A 22200-nucleotide genomic window follows, 5' to 3' on the forward strand; every position below is an offset into this window, starting at 1 on the left:
ATATTAAGTACATCTCCTTTTTTCAATTTTGTTCGTTTGTATTTTGTTGTTCTGGGGTTTTTGTTTGTTTGCTGTTTTTCTGTTTGTTTGTTTTTATTTTGAGACAGAGTTCCACTGTTTAGCTCTGGCCGGCCGGATCTCTCCAGACCATGTTTGAAGATCCCCCGCCCCTGCCCCAGTGCTGAGATTAAAGGCGGTCGCCCTCACCGCTGCATCTGCATTCCACTTTCAATTTGGCTTTTTCAGTGGTTTGTTGGATGGGTGATGCTCTAAATTCGGTAACAGTCCAAATTACATCTGGACCATCCCAAGCAGTTGTTTGTTTTTTGGGTTTTTTTTGTTTTTGTTTTGTTTTGTTTTTGGTTTTCCCCCTAATTCCCTTAGCCTTCATTTTCCATAACTGGAGAGCGGTCGCCCAGGTGTGACTTCCTGCCCTCCAATCGGGGCCCAGCTCCAAGGCCAATTCCACCAGACCTTCTGGCAGGACTGACGCTCCACGCCCTGCAGTCAGTTCCCGCCTCTCGTGCCTGAGGGGCGGATGCTTGTCGCAGCCGCCACACAAGTAGCCGGCGCTGCCCGGTGGCTAGTCACTATTAGCACCGCGGAGCGTGGGGCGTGGAGCCCACAGCTCGGGGAGGACGTTCTCCCAGACACGCGCTCGCACACACTCAGCGCTGGCACCAACCCGGGATTCCCAGCCTGTGGGCGCTTCCACTGCAGCCGGCGGGAGGGGACAGAGGCTCCCGGAACGCCTCTCTAACGAATCCCTGCGGCGTCAGCCATCCCCCAGCCTCCGCCCCGCGGAAGATCTACACTCGCTGTCGCTGATCCAGACGGTCCATTCTCGGCCGGAGCCGTCCCCTGTCTGACTGCGCCCGGATCGTGCGCGCGGATCCCCCCGCTCTGCAGCCGCCGCGTGGTAGCGCCCGCCCCGCCGCCGCTCGCCGGTTGCTCCCCGGCGCTAGCTCGCTGGCCTCCGTGAGCCGCCGCTGCCGTCGCCGTCGCCGCGTCTGCCTCTCGGCACGGCTCGCCCGGTCGGCGCCGAGGGACGAGGAGGAAGGAGCGCAGCGCAGCGATCCCGCACCCCACTACCCCACCGTCGCCCGCCCAGCTCGGCCCGGCTCGTCAGCGCGGCGGCGCCCGGCATGTATCAGAGCCCGCGGCGGCTCTGCTCGGCCCTGCTGCTCAGGGACGCCCCCGGCCTGCGCCGCACACTCGTGCCCGGCCCGCGCCGAACGCTCGCCCCGCCGGTGCTCGGATCCCGGCCCGCGTCCCCGCAACTGCAGGCGGCGGCGGCCTCGGGCGCCGCGAGGTCGCGTCCCCGAACAGGTGAGCGGGAGCGCGGAATGAATGGGCGCCGCGGGCTGGGTGCCCCGCGCTCGCCCCGGCGTCGCGTCGGGAGGGAGCGGACGCCGCTCAGGGGGCCTCGCTTTCCGCGTTCGTGTCTGATCTCCCTGAAGCCCCCGGTGGCCACAGTGACCCCAGTCGCTCACGTTGTTTCGTTTTACCCCCCACCCTCGGATGCAGGGCGGTTACGCTTTGGTTGCAGACTGCTTGTGGATATCCTTATGAAGGGGGAAAATATCTAAAAATGGCATGATCTTGGGTTTGCAGGGCCTACAGGCTCTGATCTTCTCAAAAAACCCTGGTAGTAATAGCACAGGTTAATACTTTACGCTAATTAATTTATTTTGGGGGGAGGGGTCGTCTTCCAGTTCGACTTAAATCTCTGCGTGAAGCTGGTAAATCAGCCTTTCATCGAGAGTCAGTTCTATACATCATCTTGTGTTTTTTTATTAAGTGTCTCCTTTCTGCCTAAAAGCAGATTGTGACGGTCACAAACTACATACAAATCAAGTATGGCTTTTAAATGAGTAGTTTCTCCCTCAAATCTAGCAATTACTTTCTGTAGGCTCTCCTTCAGAACCAGCAATTATTCCATAGCACTTTTCTAGAAAGTGTAATTTGGTTGTTACCTCAAATTAGGTCATTGCCGTCTAACATTCGGATGCAGTAACCAACCTTATTTTACTAGAGTACATTTTGAGAGCGTATTGGATTAATTTAAGGACAGAGTGCACATTAAAACGTATAGGTGGCTGTCTTTTGTCGCCTTTTTTTTTTTTTTTTCAAGACATAGCCATGGCTGTCCTAGACCATAACTATGTAGACCAGGCTGGGTTCGAATTTATAGAGATCCGCCCGCCTCGGCCTAGGGGATGCTGGGATTAAAGGCTTGCACGTGGCGCCAAGTTTTATGAGGCTCTCTTTAACTAGTTATCGCAGGGCCGTGGTGGCCCACGTCTTTAATCCCAGCACTTGGGAGGCGGAGGCAGGCGGATTTCTGAGTTCGAGTCCAGCCTGCTTTACAGAGTGAGTTCCAGGACAGCCAGAGCTCTTCGGGGACACCTGTCTCAAAAAGGCAGGAAGGAAGGGAGGACTTTTGAAAGTCCAGGGCTTTGCCCCCACCTCCCGGTCTGTAGAACTTGGGTGGGTTGTGAAATAACTGTTGGGATGGACAGCATCACAGTAACCGGCAGTAGCTGCGGGTGGCGTTTTCCTGTGGGTTGTCTTTAGGAGGAACACTGTTAGGTTTGGTGGTGGGAAGGTTGGCTGGTACCAGCCCCCTCCAACTCCTTCAGAAACCGGATCTGCCATTCCGCACATCTGTGAGCACAGGTAGCTTATGTAGATCAGAGGAAGGACCCCTGCGGTAAAGGAGTCAAAGAGTGAGGCTGCTGGCTGATGTCTAATGCATTTCTTTAAAAGTTGTTTGAAACCCCTTGGATTTATGGGTAAAGACCCATAAATGGAAGGAGGTAGGGTAGGGAAGTGGTCTACTGTGGGCTTTAACATGCAATAGGCCCTAGCAGCAAAGAAAGGAATTGCAGGCTTTTTTATGTATGGTACTTGAACTGTCTTAGACAGCACAGGGTATAGGCGGGTTTCCTGTTTCCTGTAGCTTTGGGGGGGAGATACAGTCATTGATTCGTTGTTCATTCTTACGCCACATCACTCACTGTAGAAGAGTCTGTAATGTATTAAATTGACGTTATTCAAAGAGCTTACTTCCCATTAAGAGATGAGATTTGGGGCTAAGGAGAAGATGCAAATAGTGGAGATGCTGAAGACCTAAATTCAGTCCATATGACTGAAGGAGGGGAGTAAGTCCTTCACGGTGTTCCCAGGCATCCATGTGTGCCTACACACATACAACAAACCGGCATGCATACAACACATACATACAACAAACGGGCGTGAGTTTTAGATTTTTTTTTTTTTTTTAAGAGGTGATATTTAAGCAATGTGGTGATTCAGGCTGGAACATTTCTTTTTTTTTTGTTTTGTTTTGAGAGTCTCGGTGTAGCCTTTGCTGTCCTGGAACCCTGCACCCGAGTGCTGGGATTAAAAGTGTGGCCTGGCCAGGAGCAGATCTTGAATTCAAGGCCGGCCTGGGATGCAGGGTGTGGCTCCAGTCCTGTGTTCTTTAGTGGGAGGGGTTTTTTCACCAAGGCCTGTCTCATTAAATGAAACACCTTTTAGTCTCATAGTGACATTTTTGCTGTGACAAGGTGGAGGCGACCTGTAGTGACAACTCTTGATACTTCCAGGGTTCATTCAGACGGTGGCAGCATTCAGGGCTAGACTTGAAACGAGAAAATAGAGCTTGAGGTGCAGGCCGGTCTCTGAGTTCGAGGCCAGCCTGGTTTACAGAGTTCCAGGAAACCCTGACTTAAAAAAAAAACAAAAGAAAGAAAAAGAAAAAGAAAATGGTTAGGGTTGAAGGTGAAGCCTTCAAGGAAACAGAGTGGAAAGGGAAGGTGAGAAGGACCTCTAAGGCGTTAAATGAGGGTGGAGAAGAAGCGTTCTTTTTTTTTTTTTTTTTTTTTTTTGGAGAAGGGGCAGCATTCTCCAAAGTATCTTAGAAACACTTGATTTCTGTTCAAGAACTCAGATTATTGAGTTTGATAAATCAAAATCGAATACCCAGGTTCCACATTATGAAAAAGAAATAACAAGTCCTCCAATCCCTTTTATTTCTTCCTTCTCGATTTTTAAATAAAGATTTATTTTCAAAAAAAAAAAAAAAAAAAAAGGTCTGTGCTTGTTATGCCCCGGGTGTGGGAGTACCCGAGGAGGCCAGAAGAGGGCGTCAGATCCTGGGGATGATCGACGGGAGTGCGCGGGATGAGGGAAGGATCCAGAAGAGCAGCTGTGCTTCTGACTGTTGCACTGCCCCCAGTCCCCCCACCTTCCCTTTCCTTTCTGAGGGTTAAACCTAGATCCTTGCTTGTGTTAAGCAGGTGGTGGTGGTGGTGGTGGTGGTTGCTTTTCTTTCTTTTTTGAGAAAAGGGTCTCATGTTGCCCAGGCTGGTCTTAAACATTCTTATGTGGCTGTAGATAACCTCAAACTCACTGATTCTTCTGCCTTTGCTACAAAATGCAAGGATTATCTATTTAAAAAAAGGGGGGGGGGGCTGGTGAGATGGCTCAGTGGGTAAGAGCACCCGACTGCTCTTCCGAAGGTCCCGAGTTCAAATCCCAGCAACCACATGGTGGCTCATAACCATCCGTAACGAGATCTGACACCCTCTTCTGGAGTGTCTGAAGACAGCTACAGTGTACTTACATATAATAAATAAATAAATCTTAAAAAAAAAAAAAAAAAAAAAAAGCAAGGATTATAGGCCTGGGACACTAGGCCAAGCAAGCAGATTGTCTCTAAAAAGCCCCGAACTTGTTAAAAGGCCTTGAAGGAGCTGGAGGCTGTTCCACCTTTTTGGGAGGTTGTGAGTACCAACACGTTCAGTCTCACCTGCATCTTGCAGTTAAGTGCTTAGAGGATGCGCACCTTCAGAGTTATTACAGACTTACTATGTGGGCTTAAAAGGGAACCGTGGGGACCCATCTCAGCATTTCGCTTTCCTCTCTAAAGCCAAGACAGCAGCCCACGGTAAGGCAACAGTTGCCACAGTTACAGTGCCTCAGGGATGCAGAGTCGTCTGTGGGCTGGGAGATGCTCTTCTCCTGATCCTCCTCCTCAGTTAATGAAGAGTTGGCTGGATCACGGCTCTCCACCACTGGAACACGGTGCTTTTTTTCGTGGAACAATTTTAAAGGCAAATACCAGCTCAGTAGAAAAGACATCTTTATTTAGTAGGCCCCTTAACTATGTGAGTAAGCTGTTTATGAGAAAGAAGAAATGGGAAAGCTTGTAATTATCAAGTTCTCCAGAATAGATGCTTCTCCTTAAGGAGAACTAAGAGCTAACGTTCTCCTGTAGTATTCTATGGCGACAGTTAGAATGCAGAGGGGGAGTGAGTGGTGGTTAGGTTAGGGACCAGGGCTCCAGAATGGAAATCGATGAATGGATTTACAAATCTTTTGACGTTGCTTGCTTTGTCTTAATGCCAGATGGCATCTAGAAGAGATTAACACGTCACCTGATAGGGCTATATCCACAAACTTTGGTGAACAGTACACTCAACCAAGTGTTACAATGTTCCATATGCTAATTACAGCAGGAGTTGAGAAGAATGGCCAGATTGGTTGGGGGAAAACTGGAGGAGTGGGAGAGACAGGGTAGTGGTGGGGCACAGAGAGCAGTGTCATTAAAAACAAACTTCTCACTGTCAAATGCAAATTTAGAGATTTGATTTCCTCAAGAGAAACCTGGTAAATAGTGACAAACAAGTGCCTCTTGTATTCCTTCGGGGGCTGGGAATATTCTATAAGCTTGAACCTGCCTTTCCAAAAGGTGCTTCTTTTTTTTAATCACCTAATTTTATGTTTATGGGTATTTTTGCTTGCATATATATGTCTGTTCACCCTGTGCATGCCCAGTACCTGAGGAAGAAAGGAGTAGATTCCCTGGAACTGGAGTTACTGGGTGGGTGTGAGCCCTGGGGAAGAGCGTGGAGTTCTCTTAACCGCTGAGCCAGCTGCTTCTTAGAACCTTTGAGGAACCATGGAGAGGATCTGAAAGCATGGGCTTAGCTTGAAGGAGAATTAGGCAATGTCCTGGTATCTTGGGATAAGGAGGAAGGGAGATTGACAGCCACGTGTTAGGAGTTACTCTTGACCTATCAGAAGCGGCATGGCCTCGGTGGTTATCATACCTCAGGAAATAGTTAGAACTTAGGAGTGATGCGCCTTACCGTCTGGTTAGCTAAGATGTCCTGGTTATCTTTGGTTTGTGCTGTGTGAGGATTGACCTGGGAGCCTCCCCTTACACATGCTAGACAAGTCCTGAGACACAGCGCCAGCTCTAACCCTTACATTTGTTGTGTTCTGTAGTAGGGAAAAACAGCCTTCCTGCAGAAAGAATTAAACTACAGGGCCCCAAGTGAGGCTTAAAGCACTCCTAGGATGAGCTCAGCACCTCAGATGTAGCAAGGGTGTTCAGAGGAAGAAAGATAAAGGATACAGATGTCTCTGAACTCTTTCTGTTTGCACTATCAAAAAGCGTCAGGGGCCCACTCTGGTTTTATTCCAGTAAGTTGAGTCCAAACATTTGGTATTCTGGCATGCCCAAGTGGATGATGTAAGGAGGCTCACTTCACTTAGGGCTTTAGAAGCCTGCCCTCATTTTTTTTTTTTTTTATTGATGCATTTCTTACACCTTCAAAAATTAGAGCTTGTTATTAGATGGTCAGGTTTGTGCAAAAAGGGCAGTTTTAAAGTGCTTTCACTGCATCTTGAGATGCCTGTGAGAGGAGGAACAGAATGTTCATTTTCTCTACACAGCCTGTCTGAGGCCAGCCTGGGAAGACCCTGCCTCAAAAAGTAAATAATAGAATAAAGTCAGGGGATGTAGCTTAGTGGTAGCACTCTTCCTTCAGTCCCCGGTACCAGCAAGAAGTACTGTGATCACGTGTCTAGGAAGTCCCCTGCTCCTAGATAGAGTGCTGTCCTTCTTATCTGCCCTTCCTACACCGAAGTCCAGTGGTGGGCTTTGAACCCTGTACCTCTTGTGCATGCTAGGTGGACACTACCACCGAGCTACATTCCCAGTTCGCATGGCCCTAGTTTGGAAGGGGTTTGGAAAGTGGCAGTTAGCCCTGTCTGTAGAACGAGGAAGCCAGTGGAGAGACCTCTCTCCTTGCCAAAGGTAAGGAAGGCTGCCTGCCTTCTGTGCTCTCTTTCCCTGCTCAGAAATACCCTGGAAAAATAGCAAGATAGCACAAGCTGGTACTGCCAGCCCACCCTCCCTCAGGAGGCTGATGCCAGAGGCTTTCAAGTTTGAAGCCTGCCTGGACTGCACAACGAGGTCCCGTCTTAAAAACAACAGCGACCAAAGTGAATCAAAGGGGGAAATCTACGTAAACATGCCCGGGGAGTTTGTTCTTAGACTGCTCCTCATCTGGTCTGCCTCACTTTGGGGACAGGCCTCTCGAGGCCTAAGTTGTGTACCCACTTTCTTCATAGAGCTTTATCTGATTCTGTCCTGCAAGCAGTGAAAAGGGCAGGCTGAAACTAGTGCAGACGTTTAAAATATCTTTTTCACGTTAATAGTTTGTTTGCTTGTGTGTAGGTTGCTGGGGAGGCTATAAGAGTACACACAGGGAGCTGGAGGTTGTAAGAAACCCAACATGGGTGCCAAGAATTTGCTCTATTGATGGTATAACTTCTGGATTTCTGATTAATTCTTTAAATTTTAATTTTTTTTTTTTAGTTTTATTTATGTATACGAATGTTTTGCCTGTTTGTTTGTATGTATGTATGTATGTTTAACACATGTGTACCTGACACCCTAGGAAGTCAAGTGTCTGACCTTGTGGCACGGCCGTGTGTGCTAGGAGCCAAACCCAGGTCCTCTGAGAGCAGTAACCACTCTTAACCACAGAGACATCTCTCCAGCCCTAAGTTTTCTGGAATGTAAGTGCTTTATTCTCAAAAGATTCTTAGAAAGGAAGGAAAGTCAGTGTATGTTACATTTTGCTATCTTGATCTAGAACCAGCAGACTGAGTGACTTATGTTATGCCAGATAAATAACCAGTGTCCATTTTTAAAAGTAACTTACAGTTGTACTTCAGTTGTGTTATTGTTTGTGACGGGTCTCATCAAACAGCACAGTGGGATTTACTGTGGCCTGGGCTGTCTTCAGACTCACTAGGTAGGAAAGATCGACCTTGAACCCTTCGTCATCCTGGCTTCCCCTCCCAAGGGATTACAGCCATGTGCTACCACTCCCAGAAGGCTCTGGAAATTCTTGTATGAAAATTGTCTTTCCTTGTTTTTTAAGTGACAGAAAACTTGGTTGATTTCATCATATATGTGCAAACTCTCCGGGAGCAGTGGGTGAAAGCAGGCGAGGAGACAGACAGACTGACAGGTCGGTCTATCTTACGGTCTCTAAGACCAGCTCCGTGTTAACCTAAGCAGCACTGTCTAGCCTGGAGCTGATCCGCCTGCATCTGCCTTCCTGGTGCTGAGATTAAAGATACAAACCACCATTCCCAGGGACAGTTTCATTTTAATAAAGGTTTAAACATGAGTTGGCAGACTGTCTCTGAAGAGCCACCTAGTAAATGTTTAGGCTTCTTGGCCCATGTCTAACCGCTGCAGTTGCAGGGTATGAGTATCCACAGGTGGTATATAATATATGCACTTTTTATGGACATTGGAATTTGGTTTTGTTGTTTTTCATGTGTCCTGAAATATTTTTCTCAACTACTTATCAATATAGAAGAAACTAATGGTGTTTCATAGATTAGCAACAGCACAAAGCCAGGGAACCAGTAGATTTGGACCATAGTTGTGGACCCTGTTCTAAAGAACTCTGTGTTGTCAGCAGAATATTCCTTTGGGCCTTTTCACAGCTGTAAGAACAGGTCATTTTTTAAAGCATCTCGGGTCTTATTAATTCGGGGATGTGATGGCACCAGACTGCTTGTGCCGGGCTTTTCCACGTATCTCTTCAGAGCTTTTATTCTAGAATCCAGCTTAGGGAAACAGTTGGCCAGGTGATAAGCAATTGCCCACCAAACATGTTAAAGTAAATCTTAATTTATTTGTTTTTGAGAACGTGTCCTGGTGTGTGTAAAGGACTTCTTTACAGATATTTTCTAATAGTGCTGTCATGACTGAAAATATGGCTCAGCCTTTTCTGGAACATGCCCTGGCTGTCTCACCTCGCCTCGCCTCTGACTTTCTGCCTGCTTTTCGTGGACTATGGCACTGTGCTAGGTGTTTGTATTTTTAGACACATTAGATGGAGAGTCATGACCTTCACTGGCTATCTCTGGAAATGCCACTTGGGTCATGACACTGCTTTGTACAGTGTGTGCTGTACCAGTGTGTGTGCCTTGACGGCAGTGACGTCGGCAGATGGAGGCGGTGAAACTTGACCTCTGACGATTCCTGGCACACAGTCTGGGCCGCTGTGTGTGCCTAGCCTCTCCCTGCAATAGTCAGCGCTGCCGGAAATGCTGCGGCTCAGCAGTCCAGGGTTCAGGTAACTTTCTTCGGGGTCCCAGCTACAGTCTCCTAACATCGGTGTCCACATATGGAATGGTGACTTGGGGATTGCTGGAAGAGTAACGGGAACACATAGTCTGGCATTGTAACAGCCTGCTCTTTAAATGTTAGAGAGCCGCGAATCATTCAGGTATATCTGTTCAGTCTCACAGAGCTATAACTGATGTAAGCATAGTGCTAGAGATTGAACTCTGGGTCCTACTCATACAATACAAGCACTTCACCACTGGACTATATAGCATTTAAACTTGTGAAACTATGTCCTCATGGGTAAAGTTAAACTGAGGGCAGCCTGCCAAAGACTATGTACTTTGCTGATAAGAATTTATTTATTTTGCCATCATGGGTAAGTGCTCTACCACCATGTCTCCAGCCCTATTAGCATTTTCTAAAGCACTATACAGTGTGTACTATCCCTACCCTCACGCTAGCTGTCCCGTGCCCAGGATATGGTATACCCTGCTAATCCCAGCACTTGGGATGTGAAAGGAAAAATGGCTCAAATATCCAAGGACAACTGAAGTTTAGAAAAGCATGTCTGGTAAAGAAAAAAAGAGCTAGACCTAGGCGCGTGTGCTTGAATATTTGATTCCTTCAAAGTGTACTAAGTATTCAGTCTAGTGGACATCCGGCTGTTCCCTGTCATTTTGTATGAACTTTCACTTAATTGCCCTGAAGGTAGCCGGCCACATTTATTCAGGAACCCACCCTAGTAAACCACTGAGAGAATGAGCTCATCTTAACCTTTAGAGGTAGTTGAGTGCATGGCCAGCAGGTGGCAGCATTGGGCTGCTGGTCCTTGTCATGCAGCGTTGGTGTGCATTTCATTGTTCCAGGTTTCCCTAGGTCTAAGGTTGCTCAGCTTCCAAACCTCCCTAGGTGCGTGCCTAAGACATTCCTGGATTTTGCTTATTATTTTAGCTGGATTGTGTTGTATAAACTCAGACTGGGAAACGTCCACTGACCAGATAGTTGGCGATGCGTAGCTGCTGGGTAACTAGAAGAGAATATGCTGAGGAGCTGTTTCTTCTGATTGCGGCTAGGACTGTTTGGGGACTAGGGAGCTGCAGTGTGGATCTCAGCTATGAGATTGCCCCCACTGATGTAGTTAGAAATATAAAGCTGCCTTATTTAAAGTCCCAGTCCCAGCCAGGAGCTGTGACAGCTCAGTCCAACACTTACCTAGCAGGGTTCAGTCTCTAGCTCTGAAGAGAAAGGTCTAGATAAAGCTAGATATGGTCTTCTATTTAATGTAGTGTGGGGCGATGGAGACTGGGTCTAGCTGTGTAACCCCAGCTGGCCTGAAACTGTAAAGACCAGGTCAGCCTTGAACTTGAAGCACTCTTTACAGACGTGCCCAGTGATACAAACTTCATTAAATTCTTTAGGAGGGTAAGGTGGTCCGTGCCTCTCATCTCAGCACTCTGGAGGCAGAGAGGGGCAGGGGATCTCTGAGTTTGAGGCCAGCCTGGTGTCTATAGAGCTAGTTCCAGGACACCCAAGGCTACACAAAGAAATCCTGTCACCAGAACCCAAACTCTCTGAATTCCTTTGAGACAGCCCAAGTTGTCTTTGAACTCATATCCAGGAATACAAAATGGGCTGCTGTTGACCTTATGGCACTGCGGGAGTGCCAGATCTTCTGAGGAACAGTAATTAGATGATGCATCAAGACAAGACAGGTGAATGCCATCCACCTGCCTCCCTGCCGCTTCCCACCCCCTGAAATGTACACTGGCTGGTTTGTGTGTCACCTGGACACAAGCTAAAGCCATCCGAGAGGAAGGAGCCTCAGTTAAGGAAATGCCTCCACGAGACCCCGCTGGAAGGCAATTTCCTCAACTAGTGATCAATGGGAGAGGGCCCAGCCCATAGTGGGTGGTGCCACTCCTGAGTTCTATAAGAAGCAGGCCAGTAAGCAGGACGTGACCTTCCGTGGCCTCTGCACCCGCTCCTGCCTCCAGATCCAAGCCATGCGTAAGATCCGATGGTGACCTCCTCCCAGTGAGACTGACCTGGAAGTGTAAGCTGAATAAACCCTTTCCTCCACAACTCGCTTTTTAGTCACAGCAGTAGAAACCCTAACTAGGACAAAACACAAACAAAATTTAGGCAATGTTTAGATCTGAGTCATTTTTTTATCTTTATAATAATCCTGAACTTATAAAAATATGAGATATAGCATATAAAATGTAGTTAGATGGTAGTGTAAACTACCATGTAATGACAGCTGTTAGAAATATTTGTAAAATTGGTTGCTAGCTAGTTGAGAAGGTAGGAGAAAGGGCAGGATTTCTTTAGGATTTGCATGTTGGTAAATCTCAGCCTTGCTTGTAGAGTGTTGTGAAGTTTTAGGTGCTCCCCAAAACTAGTCCACACCCTCGGGTTATATCAGGAGTGTAGGCTTAGCACCCGGGTATAATTCTGAAGCTCCCCATGATTAAACAGTGAGCCAGGCTGGTGAATCATGGGTCTGTGATGTCAGCATGTTTAGGGCCAGGGATATGCTACTTAAAGGTGCTCAGTCCTTAGGTGTCTACGCACTGCAAGCGATGGTGCTTTTGGGCTGCTCTCTCTGCACCAGGCTCCTTACAGTTGGGATGGTTCTTCACTAGGCCGTTGGTGACTAAAATGAAAACCAGCGTTTTCCTTTCATGGTAAGCCACTTAAGAACCAGGGGAGACGTAAAACTTCCCTGCTGTTCACTTTTGACTCTCCTATATAATTCCAGAACTACATAGCACATGGCTGCAGAAGTACTTCTAGTCCACAGGAGACAATGGCAGGGTGTGCTTTTCAGATGAAATGAAAGCAGCGCCATCGTCTGCATGTCAGCCCTTCTTGTACCTTGCAGGGTAGCTCAGTGGTAGAGCACGGGCTTAGCATGACAAGGCCCTGTGTTCTGTAAACACAATAGTCTGTATTTCATAGCAGCCTGTGACATACTTAACCTGTATTCAGATGGTAATTCTGAGATATTCTCTTTAATCTTGGAATCTTCATTTCTCTTGAATTGTAGGTAAAATTACTGTGGTAACCCAATTTTCACTTTTTAAAATAATAAATACCATTTTAAATTTGCACGTCCATAGGTTCTTAGGCTCCGATTGCTTTGTTATGCTTGTTTAGTATTGTGTTTAAGAACTCTTTGCCTAACTCACAGACAAGATATTCTCCTGCACTTTTCTTAGAAGTTTACTTTTTAGCTGAACAAGGTGGCTCATACCTGTAACAGCAACCCTTGGGAGCCTAGTGCAGGCAGATAGGGGCCACCCTGTACGACTTTCCCTCTCGGTTGAGTTGGTTGTTTGTTGTACTGGGGGATTGAACCTAGGGCTTTGGACATGGTGTACTAGACAAATGCTCCATCACTGAGTTTTAGCCCCTGCCTTGATTAATTTTACTGAGATAGGGTCTCACTAAATTGCCTTGGCTGGTCTTGAACTTACTGTATTGGCTACTCAGATATTCAACTCACTATCCCCCTGCTTCAGCTTCTAGAGTTATTAGGATTACAGTTCTGTGCCAGCAGGTTTCTTGGGTGGGCTGGGGTAGTGGCACTGCAGTTACAGTGGAGAACATAATGGGTCTGGGAACTGAAGCCAGGTCCTTTCCAAGAATAACAAATCATCCTAACTGAAAACCAGATCTCCTAACACCACATACCTCACACCCCAGGTGGGTTGGATTTTGAGATTAGCATTAAACATGTGTGCCACATATGCTGTGTGTCTTAGCTCCCAGGAATGTATGTCTCTGTCTGTGCACACAAGCCTGTGCACACACACACACCCTGTAATGCATCCATGTTTGTACATCACAGGAAGGTAAGCTTGAATTCCCGCTGCTGCTACAGCATCCCTGTCGGTCTCGTCTTCCTTTCTAGCCAGTGACACTTGCGCCCGCCCACCCTTTTGTTGTTGTTTTGTTTTGTTTTTTTATAAGCCAGTGGCTTTTGGGTTATTAGGTCCTTCCCTCTGAGAAGGGACTTTACCAAGTGGAATACAGTGTGCGTGATCACAGCTCCTCTTTTTTAATCCCTGTGCTTTGTTGTTGACCATTGTTTTCCAGAGGTAATAACCCCCTTCCTAGGCTGCCCGAGAGCTGGTCATTTTCCTTGGTCAAGTCCTCGTGAAGTCTCCAACTGCCAGTTAATATTTAAATGTACATGAATCGAATTCATTCTTTATGGCTGCCTCTGTGGAGTTTGATATGAAAAACCATGACCAAAGCAACTTCTAAAAGAAAGTGTTTAACTGGGTTTACCGTTTCAAAGGGCTAGAGCTCATGACGGTGGAGTGGGGCATGGTGGGAAAACATCTGAGAGCTTACTGCCCAAACCTCAAACAATGGGCAGATAGGGCATGCTGGAACATGGAGGGGGTGGGGTTGTTTGTTTGTTTGTTTGTTTGTTTTTTAAACCTCGAAGCCCCGCCTCAGTGGCACACCCCTTCCGATAAGGCCGAACTTCCCCATCCTCGCCCTTCCTGACTCTGCCAACTGGACCACGTGTTCCAGCCTAGGAGGCTTCGCTCGCCATTCTCATTCAAACCTCAGCGCACATACCCACCATCCTCTGAGCACAGACTGCTCTAGGAGTTCCCTGTCCTGCCCCAGCAGTCACCACTCCTGCAAACTCCAGTTTCCTGTCCTGTGGTTCCTCCAGGCAGCCTCACAGTCAACTGTAGAGCCTGGCTTCTTTCTGTCACTTAGAGAATGCATCTAAGAGCATCCTTTTAGGAGTAGCTCATGCTCCTTTCTACTAATAATGTTTTATTTTATGGACATTCTACACTGATTTGACTGTTTGCATACTGAAGGGGATCATGGTCGCTAGTTACTAAATATAGTAAGCCTATTAACAGCTATAAGCCCCACTAAACCCTGAGCCTTTCAAAATAGTTAGCTACACATGTAAATAATAAAATTCACAATGAAGCCATCAGGACTGAGTTATGCGTGGGAACTTAATTAGTCTTGTTTCTATGTGCAAGAATGTCCACCACTGTCCTGACCTGAACTTCTGTAGCATTCATGAATAATATTGTATATTCTTTGTCTTTGTTGAACATTGAAGTTAACTTTTTTATAGTTTGTCACCATTTTTAGTGTCTTGGGGAGGGATGCGTGTTTTGTAAGCTTCCTCGGGCTATTGTACCAGAAGCCCAAGAGTGCTCCTTAGTGTTAACCCACCCGACCACGCTCACAAACGCAGCATCTCAAAAACATCTCAGAAACAAAATGTGCAGACTAGTTGTACAGTTTTCTCCTTTTTTAGGCAAAATTTTCTCAAAATAACTTCTTTTATTCCCTCCTCCTCTCATACTGACACCAAAAATAAGAAATTTCTGTTGTCACTAACATTTACTGTGTTACTAATTCCAGACCTCTCCTCCTTCATCTGGCTTCAGATGTCAGCAGTGTGGGTTCCTCATGAAGCGTCTTTACAAGTCGTTTCCCTGTCCTTCTCCCCTGGACTTGCCTTTGTGGATTTTTGGCTTTCACAAGCTGAGCCTCATCCTGTCCATCTCAGTCCACTGGTGGTGTAGTACCAGGCCTTGCACATTCCAGGCAGACCTGTCTCTGAGCTACCTGATTCAACAGTCACACTGTCTCTGCAAGGGCCCGTCCCTCTCACATGCCCAGGCTGGCTCTGCACGGAGTTAGCCAAGCTGGCCTTAAACTCACTTTGTATCCAGACAAACCTAGAACTCTGTATCCTGCTGCCTCAACTTCCCAAGTACCCGGGATCGCATACACACGACTGTCCTTCCTCTGTCCTCTGATGTTTCTCTTCTGTCTGTCTGTATTTGTCCGTATTGCCCTGCAATGTAGGGTTTCCCTTTTGTTTTTGAGACAGTGCTCACTGTGTTGCCCTGGCTGGTCTGGATATAATTGTGTACACCAGACTAGCACATTCAGAAATCTGTCTGCTACTGTCTCCTGAGTGCTGGGATTAAATTGGATAATCAACTCTGGATTCTCTTTTGCACGTGCTCTCCCTCTGTCCAGACTGCCCTTCAGTAGATCCGTTGGGCTGATTTTCGAGCCCCCTGTATCTTTGAAGACCCCTCCTGGACCATGGCAGATAAGCAGGCGGTTTCTCTGCTACCTAGATTCCTACCTCGCCTCTCCTGTTTTTCTCCTTTGCAGTTTTCACCAAATGTACACTCTGGCCCTTTGGTCTTCCCACTACAAGATATGCTGCCTGGGAACAAGGGGTTGGTCTGTTTGGTCACCAGTGTGTCTACAGGAGGCTAGGGTAGCGTCTGACACACAGTGGGCATTGAAACAGATGTTCCTGTGCAAATGTGGCCTGTGCCTGTATGGGTGAGGCAGGGGTTGATGGAGAGTACTGTGATGGACTCAGTAAGTGGTGTGTATTCACAATGAGTGTTGTATCTCTAAGTCCCCTTTAAATTTATTTTTTGTGTATTTTGAGGTAGGGTTTCACTGCTTAGCTCTGGCTGCCTGGAACTTACACCATGTGGACCTAACTGATCTGCCTGCCTCTACCTCGAGCACTGGGGTTAAAGTTTTGAGTGTTTAACCACGCCAGCCTTTTTTAAAGACTTTTCTGGTTATTTTTGGCACTTTGAGGCCAGGTCTCAGGTAATTCAACCTCTCACTTTGTATGCTAGTCTGTGATATGCTGGCTCTGAGGAGAAATGTCGAGACACTAACTGTGCTGACTAAGGGACAGTTAGGAGTTGCTTTTAACATTTACTATATGTGTTTTCTGTGCATGTGTGCATGCGTGGAAGCCAGAACACAGTTCCTGGGAATCCGTCCCCTTCTGTCATGTGGATCCTGAGGATCAGACTCCGGTTGTCAGGCTCGGTATGAGAGCAGGGGCTTTTCCCACTGGGCCGTCCTGCCAGCCACTGCTTTAAGATAGAGTGCTCCCTTCACTCTGCCCTCCTTTGTGTTGTGTTTGATCTTGATGTATTCCTTGTTGAGCAGTGTAACTTTTGTATAAAGAATCTTTAGGCTTGAATATCTAGGTGGGGAGGACCAGTTTGAGGTAAGGAAAACTAGCAAAAAGAGGATACTTGGCTATACCAATTGATTTTGATACTCGGGGACATTTGTGATCTGCCAGGTCACTAATTTGAACCAACTGCTTGTTATCAGCAGCCCGATTTTTTTATAAAGAGACAGAAAGTTGGGACCAGAGAGATGGCTTAGTGAATAAGAGTGCATACTTACAGAAGCCCCAGTTCAGTTCGCAGCTGTGTTGGACAGCCCATAAACCACCAGGAACTGTAGTTCCAAGGGAGCCCAGACCCTCTTCTGGCCCCCCAGTTACCTGCACACACTGGTACCCTCACAACTAGGAATTGAACTCTGGACCTCTGGAAGAGCAGCCGGTGCTCTTACCCGCTGAGCCATCTCTCCAGCCTCACCCTGTACTTTTTAATGAGAATATGTTCAATGCTGATCACAGGATTCTCCAAGAAACCCTATCCCTGATTGGACACTTAACATCTGAAAATGAGAGAAGTGAAGGTTAAACCCACCACCTACCAGGGGGGTCCCCTCAGATGACACAGCTAGGACCTCGGCTTTCTACATTCACCCTTCAAAAACCATTGGAGTGTTTGGTTCTGTTGTTGGTTTGTTGAGACAGGGTTTCTCTGTGTAGCCCTGACTGTCCTGGGATGCCCTCTGTAGCCCAGGCTGGCCTAGAACTCTTAGAGATCTGCCTGCCTTTCTTTCCCTCTGGGATTAAAGGTGTGCAGCGTGCACCATCACTGCCTGGCATAAAAACCAATTCTTACAGATAAAAACTTGGGAGAAGAATGTGTATTTTGTTAAAGGATGCTTGTATAAGACTGGGTGGGTGTGTAAACACAAGAGGTTATTGAGGTTACATGAACAAGCTTAGTTTTGCAAGAGATTAGTTAACAGCAATACTTAAATTACCTGCCCGTGTAAGGCGCTGGAGGCCAGAAGCTCCCATTACTCACTCCTAGAGATGGCATGATACCCGCAGGCAGTGAGGCCCTGACTCCCACAGGAGAGGGACAGTGAAGGCCCTGACTGACTGTGGAACTGTTTCTCTCCTGCAGTGAGTTCCATGGGAAACGGCACCAGTCGACTCTACAGTGCTCTTGCCAAGACCGTCAACAGCAGTGCAGCTGCTCAGCACCCGGAGTACTTGGTGTCAGCTGACCCCGAACATCTGGAGCCCATCGATCCTAAGGAACTTCTTGAGGAATGCAGGGCTGTTCTGCACACTCGGCCACCCCGGTACCAGAGGGATTTTGTGGACCTGAGGACAGATTGCTCCAGCAGCCACTCTCCCATTCGAGTCATGCAGTGGAACATCCTCGCCCAAGGTATGCCTGGTGCTGCTGTGCATTCCCAGTCCCTCCTGTGTGGAGGGATGAGTGACGGGTGCTTTCTGTTCAGCACCTCGACGGGACCACCTTAGGCATTCTGTGGCCAACAGCCTGAGTCTATGACAGCATGTACAGGCTACAAACTGAATGGGCGGTAGGGACAGTGTGTGGGACAGCAGTGGAGACTAGCTGTAGATGGCCGTGGTGACCATGTGCCGTGATGCCTGCCAGAGACTGGGGGCAGTTTGAGCTGTGGTGTGAGGCCTTGTCTCAAAACAAAACCAGAGAGAGATACTGCTTGACCAGTTTCTAGCACTTCCTAAAATTTTTATTTGTGGCAGCTGAGTGGAGGTAGCATCCGCCTTTAGTCCCAGCACCCAGGAGGCAGAGGAGGAGAAATCTCAGGGCTATACAGAGAAACCTTACCTTAGGGGAGGAGAGAATTTAAAAACAAACAAACAAACAAAATTGTGGCATTAAAGGGCCCCTTTTATTATACCTGCTGATTTATAAAGTAGGCTCACCAGTCATTTTTATGTGGTAGCGTCTTTTATCTAGTAGTTGAATTGTAAACAGAGGTATCTTTGCAGGTGAAGGGATGGCTCAGTGGTTAAGGGCAGGAACACTTTCCAGAGGGCTGGAGTTTTGATTACCACCTCCCTCCCACAGCAAAGGACTTCAGGGGATGCCCCGCCTCTGGCCTCTGGATGGCCTCTGCAGGCACCAGCTCTCAGTGCTTACTCCTGTGCCCCTTAGCTAGACATAGACAGGGGGTTTTTTTCCTTTGGGTTTTTTTTTCTGAGACAGGGTTTCTTTGTGTGATCCTGACTGTCCTGAAACTCACTTTGTAGACCAGGCTGGCCTCAAATTCAGAAATCCACCTGCCTCTGCCTCCCGAGTGCTGGGATTAAAGATGTGTACCACCACGCCCGGCTTTCCTTTGGGTTTTTGTTTTTTGTTTTTGTTTTTTATTCTGAGAGAGAGTTTCTCTGTGTAGTCCTAGCTGTCCTGGAACTAACTCTGTGGACCAGGCTGAACTCAGGGATCCCCTAGACTCTCCTCCGAGTGCTAGAATGAAAGGTGTGTGTGTCGTCGCTGCCACAACTCACCAATCTTTCTTTTAAAAAAGATTTTTTATTCTTTGGCAATATCATATATAAGTATCATGTATGTTGACCTAGATCCACCCACATCCACCCTGAGTGACTGCCCTTTGACTATCCCCTGGAGAATGATTCTGTTCATTCATAAGGAGAAAAAGCTACTCATTTGTCCCATTCATTCTGAGTACTATCTTTATATCCATTCACCTGGCTTTCTTACAGTCAGTGTTACAACTAGTGTGTATTTAAATTGACAAGTTTTTATATCCCCAGGACCGGGAAGAACGGTTTCTGTAAACCTAAAAGCAAAAGTCTGATATCCTAGAAGACAGCTATATGAAATATTTTTGCATATAAAGGCCCCGCTGCTTGCTTCAGCAGGTAGAGTGAGGTTATTTCGTCTGGGTGTGTTAGCACAGCGTAGTCAAACCTGCCCCAGCATCCGAGGCAAATGTCAGACTTTCAAGCCTCTACCCACTAGATTTCTTTGTCGTTTCTTTCCTGTTTTCTCTTTTCCTTTTTAGTCAGGGGCTCAGCATGTATGAAGTCAGGGAGATCCACCCATCTCAGCCTTCACGGTACTGAAATGAAAGGTGTACAGCACCACACCAAGCTTCCCCATTGTCTCTGAGGGCGTGGTGTGTAGAAGCTGATGTTTGGCTTTCCTTTTCAGCTCTCGGAGAAGGCAAAGACAACTTTGTGCAGTGCCCTGTGGAAGCGCTCAAATGGGAAGAGAGGAAGTGCCTGATCCTGGAGGAGATCCTGGCTTACCAGCCAGACATCCTATGCCTCCAGGAAGTGGACCACTACTTTGACACCTTCCAGCCGCTCCTCAGTAGACTGGGCTACCAAGGCACGTTTTTCCCCAAACCCTGGTCACCATGTCTAGATGTGGAACACAACAACGGTCCAGATGGCTGTGCCTTATTTTTTCTCCAAAACCGATTCAAGCTTATCAGCAGCACCAATATTAGGCTGACAGCCATGACCCTAAAAACCAATCAGGTGGCCATCGCACAGACCCTGGAGTGCAAGGAATCTGGGCGACAGTTCTGCATCGCTGTCACCCACTTAAAAGCCCGCACTGGCTGGGAGCGGTTCCGGTCAGCTCAGGGCTGTGACCTCCTCCAGAACCTGCAAAACATCACACAGGGAGCAAAGATCCCCCTGATAGTCTGCGGGGACTTCAACGCAGAGCCAACTGAAGAGGTCTACAAACACTTTGCTTCCTCCAGCCTCAATCTCAACAGTGCCTACAAGCTGCTGAGTCCCGACGGACAGTCGGAGCCTCCCTACACAACCTGGAAGATCCGGACCTCAGGGGAGTGTCGCCACACGCTGGACTACATCTGGTACTCCAGACACGCGCTGAGTGTCACGTCCGCCCTGGATCTACTCACTGAAGAACAGATTGGGCCCAACCGGCTCCCATCCTTCCATTACCCCTCGGACCACCTGTCACTGGTGTGTGACTTCAGCTTTAACGAGGAGCCCCATGAGCTCTTTTAATCACAAGTCTTAACCAGGGATGTTTTGGGGAACTGAACTAGGATAGGAAGTTGCCTGGAAAAGAACACCCAGTTTCTGCCACTACTCTCCATCATTTCCAGCATGCCCTTGAAAAAAACATTGTTCACAAACCTTTCCAGCTAAAGCCTGCATTGAAAAGGTGTTTGCACTCCAGTTTGAGCTTGTTGTTCATTTGTGTACCATCCTCTACCATTTAGGGGCATTATGTAGCATAGGCTTTCTGTTTTTTAGTTGAGTGTATTATAAAAACCCAGTTTGTAAGCCCTTCAGAATTAAAGTAAGATGTAGGAAGTTTTCTAGACATCATTTCAAGTTATTTATTTGTGGGATTTTTAAATGTCAGTGGAAAAAATGCATGGTAATATTTATTTTTTTATATCTTAATGTAAAATAAAGTGGATTATATAGCATTGTGGACATTTTAGAACCATGCAGGTACAGTCTTAATTCCTTAAAAATTAAAAATGTTTTTATTTGCTGATCTAACAGAATCACTGTTACACTAAGGAACCATTTAGCCCTGAGGGATTTGTGACTGTGTGTGTACATTCTTCACAAATAATCCCTGTTTGCTATGCCTTTGACTTATCTGTTGTATTTTAAAGAAATTCTGTAGCATTCAGTTCTTTAGTTTCCACTGTTTAGTCACTGCTAGGTACTTGTGCCTTTTCTGTTGTGATGACATTGGTAGACATGTGAAGATTACTCCAAACACTTCTTCTGGAATGTGCTTTTTATAAGTAGCTTTAGGAACAGTTCTGGAACAGTTGCTAGGAATATTAGTGAGAAATCATATCAAGATGACATGTGAGCCCAACATTCAGCTGAAACAAGAAAGCCCACGTCTTGGAGGCCAGCTTGGGCTATTATGTCAAGACCCTTTCTTGAAAAAGCCCCAGAGACAGCCATATTGGGTTCAAAATTTCTAGAAAAATGTAAGAGTCAAAAAGATAACCTGGAGTTCTCTTTCAATTGTTGAAGCCTCTTCCAAACAAAATAACCTACCCGTGGTAAGATGGTAAATATCTTAATGTATGAGTTCTATTACTTAAGATTAATAAATGGACTTACAAAGAGTGCTTTTAATATCTTGTCTCTTTTGTCTAAAAGGAATCGGGGAGTTTGTTTGGATCTTGTAACATAATGGTGTCACACACTGAATTTTCATCTCAACAGTTAACAGAAGTAACTACACATTCAAGCTTCTGGGTGTCTTGGTCCCAAGGGTGGAGCCCTTCCTCCAAAGTGGCTTACCCCTGCATTCCACCCCCAGGTCAAGGTCAAGCTAGTCTCCCCATTGTACTGGAGCACTTGAGATGTTGGTGGGCGTGATGCAGACACTCGCTCACCAGGGGCCAACAGTACTTTACCACAAGGCCTGACTCAGTTATGGGGGACTCAATCAAGTTACAGCCTCAGGATTTGGAGTAACAGTAGTTCAAGGCCATTTGGAGCAAAGGTAGCCAGTGGTGAAACACTTCTCTAGCTCATGTAAGACTCCAAGTTTATCCCCCACCACCAAGAAAAACATAACTACCAGCAGGACATGGTAGTGCTCTGGGAGATAAGAGGCAGGGCGATCAGTTCATGGCCATTCTCCACTACAAAGCAAGTTCAGGGCCAGCCTAGGATATTTGAAAGCCAAAATATCCTGTTCTAAAAGCCAAAATAAGAGATGGTTGTTCAACAGAAATTTACAGTCAGTGGCTCAGCCATTAGTAATGTCCTTGTTTCTCACCCC

The 22200-nt window shown here is 46.9% G+C and overlaps 1 protein-coding gene across 4 annotated transcripts; it reads left to right on the forward strand.

The window, feature by feature from the left end:
• The first annotated feature begins 980 nt into the window (after window positions 1-980).
• On the forward strand, window positions 981-21551 carry Noct (nocturnin). 4 transcript variants are annotated; one of them, XM_021196123.2, is made up of 3 exons: window positions 981-1329; window positions 17554-17823; window positions 19603-21551. In XM_021196123.2, exons 1-3 carry the CDS (start codon window positions 1146-1148, stop codon window positions 20436-20438), a joined length of 1290 nt encoding a protein of 429 aa, XP_021051782.1. In that variant the 5' UTR covers window positions 981-1145; the 3' UTR covers window positions 20439-21551. The 4 variants fall into 4 exon arrangements, with proteins under 4 accessions (XP_021051782.1, XP_029393547.1, XP_029393545.1 ...); XM_029537687.1 differs by lacking the exon at window positions 981-1329 and adding an exon at window positions 7698-7878 and having other exon boundaries at window positions 19603-21527; XM_029537685.1 differs by lacking the exon at window positions 981-1329 and adding an exon at window positions 7908-9458 and having other exon boundaries at window positions 19603-21527.
• The last annotated feature ends 649 nt before the right edge of the window (window positions 21552-22200 follow it).

The sequence above is a fragment of the Mus pahari genome, chromosome 4, assembly GCF_900095145.1.
Source record: "Mus pahari chromosome 4, PAHARI_EIJ_v1.1, whole genome shotgun sequence".
Classification (NCBI taxonomy): Eukaryota; Metazoa; Chordata; class Mammalia; order Rodentia; family Muridae; genus Mus; species Mus pahari.